The sequence below is a fragment of the Thermobia domestica genome, chromosome 12 (assembly GCF_964235325.1).
Source record: "Thermobia domestica chromosome 12, izTheDome1.hap1.1, whole genome shotgun sequence".
In the NCBI taxonomy this organism is placed as follows: Eukaryota; Metazoa; Arthropoda; class Insecta; order Zygentoma; family Lepismatidae; genus Thermobia; species Thermobia domestica.
In genome coordinates, this window is record NC_137465.1 from 12,005,825 (window position 1) to 12,018,265 (window position 12,441).

The 12,441-nt window shown below is 36.5% G+C and overlaps 1 protein-coding gene across 2 annotated transcripts in view; it reads left to right on the forward strand.

Moving 5' to 3' along the window:
- Positions 1-11,763, forward strand: part of LOC145666342 (immediate early response 3-interacting protein 1) — a 68,070-nt gene extending 56,307 nt beyond the window's left edge. For both annotated transcript variants that reach the window (XM_081733469.1, XM_081733470.1), the window contains exon 3: positions 11,186-11,763. In XM_081733469.1, coding sequence (XP_081589595.1) covers positions 11,186-11,241 — 56 coding nt within the window. In that variant the 3' untranslated portion in view covers positions 11,242-11,763. The remainder of the gene's footprint in view (positions 1-11,185) is intronic.
- Positions 11,764-12,441: the final 678 nt, after the last annotated feature.

A 12,441-nucleotide genomic window follows, 5' to 3' on the forward strand; every position in this document is an offset into this window, starting at 1 on the left:
TTCAATAGTTTAACCAATTTTGGATGTATCTTACTGAGTTTAACAAAATTATTATTCCCAGTGTAAATAAAGTATTATAGTACCTGGCGTAGAAATTATTTGTATTAAAGGACAATTTTTTCGGCTCCTGTAGGAAAATGTGAGGTCTTCTTCTAGTTTACAGTATCTTGAAAACTAATTAGTTGACTGTCATCTACATTTCTGTTGTTACTTCAAAAATTTCATAGTACCTAAAGGAATCAACGCATTATTTATAAAAGCAAGCAACAAATCAGTGTGAATCTGCCACAGTAACAGTAGAGAGAATCAGCATTTGTGGAAGATCAGCAGGAATGTAGGTGACAGTCCGTTACTTTGTTCTCAAGATACTCTGGAGAAGGAGGCGGCTCTACTCTACAGGGACCAAAATTGACCTTTAATACAACATGAAATCTTAACATATTATTCTCTATGTTCGTTCGTCAATGTAAACTACATCAGAGAAGTAATGAAATTCTTAACGCTTCAAGAACTAATTCCGAGCAGGGTTCCTTATTAATACAGTCTGACAAAGCTCGAATCTAGATGGGTCTAACATTTAACCCTTTCCGGATCCTGGCATTTTGGGCTATTTTTTAGACTTTCAGTCAAGCAGCTACTGCATCGTCACTATTTATCCTAGGATCATGGTTCATACCTCATTCTCTTCAGAATAGAGCAGGCTTTCAAATGGTATCACTTCCATGCCCATACCATATACCAGGAGAGGGAAAATTGATATCAAAGGGAAAATTTTGAGGGGAAAATTTTTTGTCCAACTTTGCCCCCCCCCCCCCTGTGTGAACGTAGAGACCTCCAAAAAATCTGATGAATAGTACTTCGTAAACTAAATGTGTGTACCAAATTTCAAGTTTCTATCTTGAATAGTAAGGGCGGGAGAAATTTTATCAGGAATTCCCACCATGCCCAAAACGACCGCAAAACACCATGATCTCAGGGAAAAAATTTCCTGAGACATCCCTAATTACCCTAGGGTCATGTTTCGCCCATCATTCTCTTCAGAACAGAACTGCCTTTCAGACGGTATGACTCACGTGTCTCTGTCATGTATGTAAAGGGGGAAAATCCCAAAGAAAGGGATTTTTTGGGTCTAAAAATCCCTTTTTTCAACTTTTGCCCCTCTGAACCCCCCCCCCCCTGTTTTTACGCAGAAATCGGAAAAAAACTTCTGGTAAATACTACTCCGTGGACTGAATGTTTGTGCAAAATTTCAATCTTCTACGTGAAAAAATAGGCCCGCCAGAAAAAATTTCCCTACTTTGCCCCACTTTTACCCTATACAGAAGTATATTTGGATAAAAATTCACTGAGACGGTCCTACTTACCCTAGAATAATAATTCGACCGTCTATCTCTTCAGAATGGAACTACCTTTCAGACGGTATGACTCACGTGTCCCCATCGTGTATGTGAGGCGGGAAAATGAAAAACGGGATTTTTGGGGTAAAAATATCTCTTTTTTAACCCTTTGCCCCTCTGGTTCCCCCCTGTTTTAACACTGACATCGGAACAAAAAATCTGGTAAATACTACTTGGTAAACTGAATGTTTGTGCAAAATTTCAATCTTCTACGTTCAAAAATAAGCCCGCCAAAAAATATATACACCCTCCATTCCAAAAGAAACCGAACGTTTTAAAAAAACAAAAAAGCAATGTACATTTTGGAACAAATCATTTTTATTAATCAATGTATTCCCCTTCTGCATCGATACACATATTTGCACGCTCCAACAAGTTGTCAAACGACTTCTCCATGTCCTTTATTGGAATGGTCTTTAGGACGGCGGTCGTCGCCTTCTCAATGGCATCAATCGATGCGTGCCACTTTCCTTTCATCGCCAAATGCAGTTTCGGGAACAGATAGAAATCGCACGGAGCGAGATTTGGTGAATAGGGCGGATGATGCAACCGAATAATGTGATTTTTGACCAAAAATTCAGTTACAAGTCGCGAACGATGTGATGGTGCATTATCGTCCAAAAGAGTCCAACTGCCGATTTCGCGATATTCGGGCCGAATACGACGAATTCTTGCCAGCAAACGCTTCATGACGCCCAAGTAAAACTCTCCAGTGACTGTCTGGCCGGGCTGAACAAATTCTTTGTGGATAATTCCTTTTGAATCGTAAAAACAAATCAGCATCACCTTAACTTTTGACTTCACCAAGCGACTTTTTTTGGGTGTTCCTTCATCCGGCGCTCTCCATTCAGCACTTTGCCGCTTTGTTTCGGGCTCATATTCAAAACACCACGTCTCGTCACCAGTTACAATCGATTTCAAGAAGTTTCGATCCTGCCGAGCACTTTTAACGATGTCTTTGCAATGCGCAATTCGATCAACTTTTTGGTCTTTGGTGAGTTTGTGTGCGAATTAACCTTCTTAAGGCTCAAAACTTCGGTCAAAATGCGGTATGCGGTTGTTTGAGGAATGCCTAATTCCATTTCAATAACTTTCACCGACGATTTTTTGTTATGTTTGATGAATTCACGCACTTTTTCGATGTTTTCTTCCGATAATCCGGTTCTGGGACGGCCTGATCTTTCGTCATCATCCAGCGTCTCTCTACCCGATTTGAATCGCCTGAACCACTCGTAAACTTGCGTACGGGATAGACACTCATCACATCACCATATGCATTTTGAAGCATTTGGTGCGTTTCACTAAAAGTTTTACCCAGTTTAACACAAAACTCAATTGCAGCTCGTTGTTTGAAACTTATTTTCCGACCGATGTACACAACACACTGACAGTTGAAACGCAATAACTGTGTTGCCGTGCATCCAAATGTCATGACATTTATACCAGTTGTCAATGAGGAACTACGCCATCTACCGGTAAAATATTACAACAGATGGCACTAGTGGTACTATTTGTTTTCAAAAGTTCGGTTTCTTTTGGAATGGAGGGTGTATACCGACAATGCCCCATTTTTCCCTATATAGAAGTATATTTTTTAAAAGTTTCCTGAGACATCCCTAATTACCCTAGGATAATAATTCGACCGTCGTTCTCTTCAGAATGGAACTGCCTTTCAGACGGTATGACTCACATGGTCCTATCATGTATGTGAGGCGGGAAAATGACGACAAACGGGATTTTTGGGGTAAAAATATCCCCTTTTTTTTAACCCTTTGCCCCTCTGGTTCCCCCCCTGTTTTAACACTGACATCGGAACAAAAAATCTGGTAAATACTACTCGGTAAACTGAATGTTTGTGCAAAATTTCAATCTTCTACGTTCAAAAATAAGCCCGCCAAAAAATAATGAACATAGGCTTAAAAAGGGAAAAATACATTTTAAGATTATGACGTCATCACCTCCTATGTCTGGACGCAGAACGGTCTGAAACCATATGTAATGTCTTCTACAATGTCTCTGGACTTGAAGAAAGAAAAAAAAAAAAAAAACGGACGAAAAAGCTCAAATAGTAGAGAAATAACGCAATGTACCATGAAACACCAAAACACCAAAATTGTACCATAGGATCCCCAAAGGGGTAAGTCACTGAGTTGCCTTCTGCGAGTACGGGTTCGATTCCCGGTGGGGAATTCGGTCGAGAAAGTGTAAAAGCTTCAGGCCTGTCGTCTAAGTGAGATTTTCCTGGGTAGCTGGGTTAGACTCAGAACAAATAATTGGTCTAATAATATTACCATAGGTAATACATTTGTTATTTCGTCTAGTTAAAAGAGATTAAAAAATCTACATTTTTCCTTAAAAGAGCGTACGACCCCTTCAAGATACCCTACTGGGCTGCGAAGTGTTTATATATATTTTCATTCTTTTGCACAGAGGATGGGGCGTGTGCAACTACTACTGAATTTGCCGCTGGGCCACGGAGTGTTTATATCTCTTTATTCTTGCGCACAAGGGTGGAAAATTTGGAAGGGTCGGAGGGCTACAAGTGACATTTTGAATCGAAATCTGACGGCTTTGGCATAGGTTGCACATTAAACAAACTATACTGTTCAATGTGCGTGATTATTTCGATTTTGTGACGAAAATAATGACTTCCAAGTCATTGAACAGTTGTGACACTATTAGTGCAAAGCCCATCCACCGAATCATTGTGCTTTTCATACGGTTTCTGGCCCAAGAACAATGAAAAGCCGAATGATTATGCGCTTTTTGGCCTAAGGATAATTAAAAACCAATTTTTCCCATCCAATGTGGTTCGAGCTTGCTGTGGTGGATGGCTTTCTACTAACTAACTTTGATTTCCACATTATCTAACTTTTTCAGCATTGGAGAAAAGATGTTCACCCCAAACTGTATTAAAGAAGTGGTTTGGGTAAATTCTGTTGAAATTCTCTATCCGCCCCGCCCCACCCGTATCCCTCAAAAAGAAAAAGAAAAAATAATGTGGATTACCAAGCTTTCACTCTGTGAATAAGTCTAGAAGATACATTTAAAAGATTTCGGTTCAAACCTAGAAGATGCATTGAAAATTAATTAGAGCGAAGCTCTTTATTCGTCTTAGACTGTCGTCTATCGGGATGCTCCTCCAAGATGTGTGAACCATTCTTAACCAAAGTTGACGTGATGATTCGAGAGTGCGCGTTGATTGTCGTGAGGGGTGGCATGGCCGACCGGACGTATCATTGAGAACCTTGGAAAAGCATTTGGCGCGCAAATTCTTATTGTAAACATTGGAAAATAGAAAAAGGGCATGTTTTGTTTTGCGAACACAATTTTTCAAAGCCGTTATATTTTTCGCTGATATGCCAAATTCAGCTATTTGCATGTCGTATTCGTTCACGAAAACAATTGATACACAAAAAAATTTCGTGAATAATCAATAAAGATAGATCGCTTCGCTCCAAATTTGCAGTTAGGGCATGCCTAGTTAAATTTGACTTATCCAGGAAAGTAGGGGACACGGTGGCTCAGTGGTAGTGGGTCCCTGGTTCGATCCCAGCTCGCGCAGTGTGGACTTTGTGGTGGACAAACACCGTGCTCGTGGGTTTTCTCGGGGTTATCCCGTTTCCTCCCACTTTCTTCATTCCACCATTTCACTCATCTCTCATCATCACCGTCTCCTTTAGCCTAACCGGCATAATCGTGGGACGTAAAACTTAAATATTTCATTTCATTTTATCCAGGAAAGTGTCGTATTAAACTAAGTTCCGAACTGTTTCACCGGCAACTTTCGCCTTCTTCAATGAGTTAATTCTTGTAAATTCTTCTTACATCCTAAATTTATGTATTATCATCATAACAATTGTACATTTAAAACTGTGTAGGTTGGGAACAATGACCTTCGAAAGTGTGTATGAGTTTTCTTCAAAATTCAAATTGAGGAAGTTGCTTTTTCCAGATTTACTCTTACATGATGAAAATAATATATAGATAATAATAAAATAACTGCTGCGAACATTCACTTCTTTATGAAATTTATCACGGCTGGAAATACAAGTTAGAATATGGTTGCTTACAATTACATCATAACAACTGCAGACTTGTGAAGGCATGCTTCATTTGTCACTGTTGCAGGTCCAACTTGAAAGTAGTACTTTTAGAAAGTTACAAACTTCTTGTAACATGTTAACATTTCTATCTCATGTAAAAAGTTAAATTGATGATTAATTTGGAAAAATTACTAATTTGAAAATAATTTTAGGCTTAGTAATTGCTTACTGTTACTAGTGCTTCAATGTTGATGTTAAACTTTTTGTACATCAAACTATAGTTGAAATTTTAGTATTTGTTTTTGAACCTGTTGATGAAGTGGTCAAGATTTCCTTTATCTAGATTTAATCCTGAACTCGTGGCTATGATTATATACATTTCAAAACCCTTTCTTTCAACTGATGATGTGATTTTGTGCAAGACCTTCACTTTTTAATTTTATATTTTCGTAAATTAATTTGATAATTGAATGTATCCGTAAGTGGTTAAAATTTAATAACTTGAGTAATACAGAAATTTATGAAATTGGTAAAATATAAGGAAGTCCGAAGATAAATTTCCCCAGGCGACTGTGAACAGAGTTGGGGTTGCAAGACCAGAAATAGCATGTGACATTAAATATCAAATGCACCTTTATTTTTCCACATAAGTACCACTTACATTGAAACATTTGTCATCCCGGTCTATAAGCTTCAAAAACCCTTCCAGGAAAACCGTATTCAGGGCTCTGCATACGGAAGAAGCGTCGAACAGCTTCTGTAACTTCAGCATTGCTTCATGGTGATACACGGCTTCACTTTAATCATGACATCCATCATTCTGACATTTTCGTCTGTAGTGGCCGTGCACGTCCTCTCAGGTATCGGTGTGTCCAGCATTTGCTGCCGCCCCTCACTGAATTGCCGACACCATCTCCGCACCATTTGTTTAGACTTCACATCAGGCCCATAGACTTCTGAGGCGGTTATGGATTTCTGCTCCCAATACGCCACGTGCCTATTCATAGCAGAAAACAGCTCATACTTCTTTCTTTGACTACGACGTCGAAACGCGCCTTCTCTTCATAGCTACCAGGATCAGACTAAGAGACTCGTCTGTGCTTTGCGCAGACACTGCGATGGCACCATCTGCAGGATCTCGAGCGAACGATACCCACTTGTGCAACCACTGTCTTGTTTCTTCCATTGTTCGCTTTCCTGGGAAAAACGAGAGGAGAAACTTATTTTCGGACTCTTCGTTGTATGTGAATTATGTGTATTAACTAATTATTTTTAATTCCAAAACAAAATTGGAAAGTGGCAGGTCAGTTATGTGGATCCCACTTTCACTACGATTAGCTAATATAGTAACAATTGTACAAAAAGAAGAGTATAAATACGTTAGGTATTTGCGATTTGTAGATTATTCTCTTTGCATTTGAAGAATGACGAAGATTTAACGAATATCTTAATTAAATAATATGAAATTTAATTTAGAGGAGGAAATGTACTGTTAACTTTATAAACTTTCTGGCTCTCACTATTTCCAAAAAATTATACAAAAGCCCGAAATGCCTGTCTTTTATGAACCAAATATCATCTCATTCTATTTTATTCACCAAAAATCATATTCTATTTTATTCACCAAAAATCATCTCATTCTATTTTATTCACCAAAAATCATCTCATTCTATTTTATTCACCAAAAATCATTTGATTCTGTTTTATTCACCAAAAATCGTGATTCTGTTTTATTCACCAAAAATCATCTGAATCTATTTTATTCACTAAAAATCATCTCATTCTAGCAAGATCAAATTGAATGTATGAATAGATTTTCGTTTTGAGAGCACAGAATACGATTTCTCATCAAAAGAACGAAAAACCAATTCAAAATCATTTTCGACCTAGAAGTACGAAACTGCTACAATACTCTAATGGAAAATGGAAGAAATAGGTTTTCAATGTTTCAAAAATAAAAACAATATCATTAGTAAAAGTAAAAAGGAGACTACAAAGAGTGGATTTCTACTTACAGGCTACAAAAACTAGCTCATGAAAACTAGTTTTAATGTTCCCATAAAATCTTCGTATCACTGAAAATTATTTTGTTGGTGCTTTCACTGACTTTTGGTGTTCAGTAGTAGAGCGTTCACCTCTGGTACTTAGGGTCCCGGGTTCAAACCCTGCTCCCGCCAAGTGAACGTTGTGGTGGACAAACACCGTGTGCGTGGGTTTCCTCGGGGTTCTCCCGTTTCCTCCCACTTCATTAATTCCACCATTTCATTCATTACTCATCATCACCGTCTCCTTTAGCCTAGCCGGCATAACTGTGGGACGTAAAACTCAAAAATTTCATTTCATTTTTTTCCAATTGCTAATGCAGCGTAACCTATATAGTCATTACTGAAAGGAATATTGAAAATCAGGATAGAATTTAGGAACATGTGCAAGGGATGTAAAAGAAATGAACTTCGGTTTCGCGTTTATTAAGACCTCTCATCTTGTGAAAATACGCAATTGAAAAGGTAAAGGTTTTGCACAGAACCATATCATTTATTGAAAGAAACGTTTTTCAATCATATTTCATAAGACGATAGACTGTATTCAGGATTAAATCTAAATAAAGGAAAACTTGACAAACAATAGGATTTCATAATCAACAGGTACAAAAGGAAACGTTAAGATTTCAACATTTATTTAGCTATCCAAAATTTTTTACAGTAACGTTCAAACGATAGCAGCAATAAACAGTTAATGATCAAAAAATATTCTCAAATTGGGAATCAATTTCAGTCAGATGGATATTTTAACAGATTTTAAGAAATTAATAATTTCCTAAAGTGTGCATATTCCTAGTAGGAGCTGACAACGTTGACAATTGATGTACAATGCCAAGAAATGAATAACAGTCTTTACGAGTTGATAATTATGTTATAAGTAATGATATTGTAATTGTATCTTCAGCAGTATTTTCCTACACTGTGAGAATATCAGCTATTAGCGTAAATAAGAAAGTACGTAACACTTATATTCCCAGTTTGAACTTTTAAAGAAAAGTCCTACATGGTTCAAAAAGTATTGCTCTTAGCCTATAATTGTTATTTGGTTGGTATGAATGAATCGTCCGCCCCAGACAGTGTTGAATTTAGATTTTTGTACAAGAGGGGGTAATAAAAATTTAAGGGATACATAAAAAAAAAAAAAAAAAAAAAAAAAAACACTTCCTGGATTTGATACGGCAAGGCCATTCTAACTCAATTTTTTTCCAAAGAATTTCCTTAGTCTCACTAGGCGAGTGCCGGTTAAAAAGTACAAATCACAGAAACCTTTCGTAGAAAACCCTCACATTACACCTCCATGTGAAAGGCTTTTTTCTTTCAACTTTTTGCCTTCCTCCGATGCTTCCAACAGTGCAAGAATACTTAACCTACGCAATACGTAAGTGAAGAATGAGTCAGGAGGATGAAAGCTAATTTGAACCTTGTTCGGGACTGTTTTATTTTGTTTATCAAGTCTGCTATAGTGCTTCACCTCCCAACTTTTTTATATCTGGTCGTTCGCAATAACCAACGTATTGTCATTTTCCCTAACTAACGTTGTGAAGCGTTTGCGTCTGTATCTAATTTCCAAGTTTTTATTTAACTTCGACTCCGTACGAGAATGCATTTTGTTAATTACAACAACTAGGTTTGGCAAAAGAAGAAACTGATTTTTTTAAAAAAAAAAAATAATAATAATAATAATAATAATAATAATAAATCTCTGCTCTTAAGACTCTTCTATTTCCGAAAAAAATAAACAGAAAATGGCAAATATTTCAATGCATGTGTATAGATATTTTAGGGGGCGCATACACATTCTAGGGAGGGCTCAGCCCCCCTTGAACATTCCTGAATTCAACACTGGTCCCAGGTATATCATTTCCAAAGATGATAAAAGTGAAAACTGCTACATATCTGGTTAATTCAAATAGTCTTTTGACACCCCATACTCCTGCCATTGTTCAACCAACAGTTAGGTTCCGTAACGAAAGGAGTCCTCAACCGAAATCTACTTTCCCAGATATTCGTGGGTTTTTAATCCGGATTGTCATGGTGCAACTTGATCAGTTAATAAGCACCATTTTAAAATGGATAAACGTAATGTACGTATATACCAGAATAACGGGCAGAGAGCTTGATGTAGGCGATTTGTAAGTGTAAACCGAGTTATAAAATATAAGAATGACTAAATACAATCTACGCACATGTGATGTCAGAGGATCGTTCTTTCAAACGTCTCAAATTATTTAAAATACATACATACATTCGATTCAGGAAACGAAATAAACCACTCCAGATTCTACAACAGTAGCAAGGTTGTTGAAAAGTCATTACAATTAAAACTAAGGAAAATGTCGATGTACTTACCAGTTTCCAAGTAAGAACGCGAAACAACCATAACTTGATAATAGTAGTGGGATTTTGTATAGAGCGCTAGGACATTTTTAAATACTAAACTCTTCTGTTACCCAAAACTTGTAGCAAATCGCAGTAAACAGATTACTACAAATCTTGGATTACAGCAAGTAAGAATAGTGCTGGCATTTTACATAAGTTATAATCCATTAAGTGAGCAGTATTCTTGATGTTAATTTGGGGTAAAAGAAGATTAACTTTCCTTCTAGAAGAAAATTATTGTTTGTTAGTCACAACATTCAAAGAAGCCTGAGAACACACACTTAAGTTCCATTTCAAGATGAATATTTTGTGCAACTTCTATTAACAACTTGAGGTACATTCTGAAGTGTCAGTCAGTCTTTATTTTAGACAAATATAAGTTCTTCATTCTGTTTTTCAGTCAGCTTTCATTGTTAATTGCATTGTATAGTTCTTTTTCTCTGTCTTGAAGATAGGCATCCAAATTTGTCGATTAGTAGTCCGTATTCTAATTTTGGATTTATTTCTCGTTTTAAGATTATTATTATTATTATTATTATTATTATTATTATTATTATTATTATTATTATTATTTTCAGAAAAAAATTTCAAGTCAAATTTTTTCAGAAAAATTTCCAGTTTTTTCCCAATTTCTCGGTTCAGATGTATGATACGGACATGTGAGTGGTACCGTTGGAAAGGGCACGTTATACTAAGGAAAATGGCGTTGGAACCATGACTCTGGGCCAAATAGTAATAACGCAGTAATTTTTTAGAATATATACATGAAAAAATGGATCACCCTCAGACTTTCAAAACTTTTCCTGCCCTTTGTTTTCAAAATATAAAACAAAGGTGCAAGATTAAAATTTTGCACACGAATTGTGTACATATGTACGTATTTTTTCAAGAAATTTTCAGATCATTACGTGAATCCAGGCCCGGGCCGAAGGGGCGCAAAAAATTTTTAAAAAATCGAAATAACTCCCGGTTTTCCCCGATTTTCCCGTTTCTGGTGTATAATACGGACAGGCGACTGGTACCGTTGGGAAGCATGCTCTATTCTGAAAAAACGAGGTATAAACCATGATTCTACAATAAATAATAAGGAAGCAGTAACTGTTCGATTGAAAGTCTAAAATTTACCTCAAAATGTGGAAATTCTAAAAGGGTTAATGGACGTACGTCCCGAATATATATATATATATATATCTAAGATTTTCTTAGTATCCTGCTACGTGATTTGTATGTGGTGAGTAATTTGTAGTTTAATAACAAAATCATTAGGCTTATTTATTTAGTATTTCTAGTTTTCCTAATGTTTTTCTTTCTTTCGTTCCAGTTCCCTTGATTTTCTTGAATATTTTGACAATAGTGATAAAATTAATACTTGGATGACAAAGCATGGATGTAGCAGAGGGGACATAAATTGTTCGGAATGTTGTTCGTGGTTGTGTACAGTTTGAAACTTGAGTGCTGGTTTATTTGTGAACGACTATACCATGAAACAGAAATTTAGAAGTGATCGTGGACCATCACTTAGCGCATTTAAGGACAACGCTATCACTAAAGGGCGCTTATAAGGGTGAAATAACAGTGTGACTTGAACCATTCCTTATCTTGATTGGAACGTTGAACTTTTGATAAAGAAAACATCGTATGGAAAGTTTAAGCGCCCATACAAGAAATTATTTGTAATTACTGTATATATTGTGTGGATATTTTTATAAATTTATCATCAAGTTCCGTAACCATTTCGGTAAGAAAGTTGTGTCCATTTTTCTGAACGTAGGTAAAAAATTTTTTATATTGTTATACCTAAATGGATATCCAGTTTGAATTCACAGTTTAATTTTTGTATACTGTGTGCTCCATCTGAGGAATAAAAAAAAAAAGTTTCAATAAATGTAACGCAAATAATTTTTATTTCAGTACTTTTCAATCAAATATGGTTTATGATGTATGTCTTACGTTTGTGCTCTATAGGATAAATTTTGGCGTGAGCGCACGATGATTTGAGTGTTCGCCCGTAATGCAAAGAGTTTCTTATTTGATCCCAGGTCAGGTTATATTTCTGGTAGAAAATTTCACATCAGTAAAATTTCTATCGTTTGTTCCATGTCTCTTCAACGTCCTGATTTCACAAGTTTTATCAGCATCATCATTCACTTGAAGATCATTTAAAAAAAGTTTTATGGCCCAGCACAGTGAATCATGAGATCAAATGTCTGCTTTGATATAAGTGCCGTATTACCAAGTAGTATGGATATTTACTTCTACGTCAGTGTTCTGTTTCCATACAAGTGAATTGGAAAAGCTTAAAGGGTCAAGCAGGATCGTTATATCAATATTTGCTAAAAGCCCAAAAATTACACAGAGGATAAATTTAGTCAGTACAGGGAAAAGAAGTAACATTTTCTTAACTGAATGCTGAGCACGAAGATATGAAAATTCCTACGTTAAGATGATAGTAAGTATTACTGTACTTTTCTGGAGTATCATCTTCGTCTGGAGATTCATCGTAGACTACGGCGGAGCAGGACGTTTGGGCGCAGACGTTTAAGTGCGGCCATTTGGGCGCAAAGCAGTCCACGATGA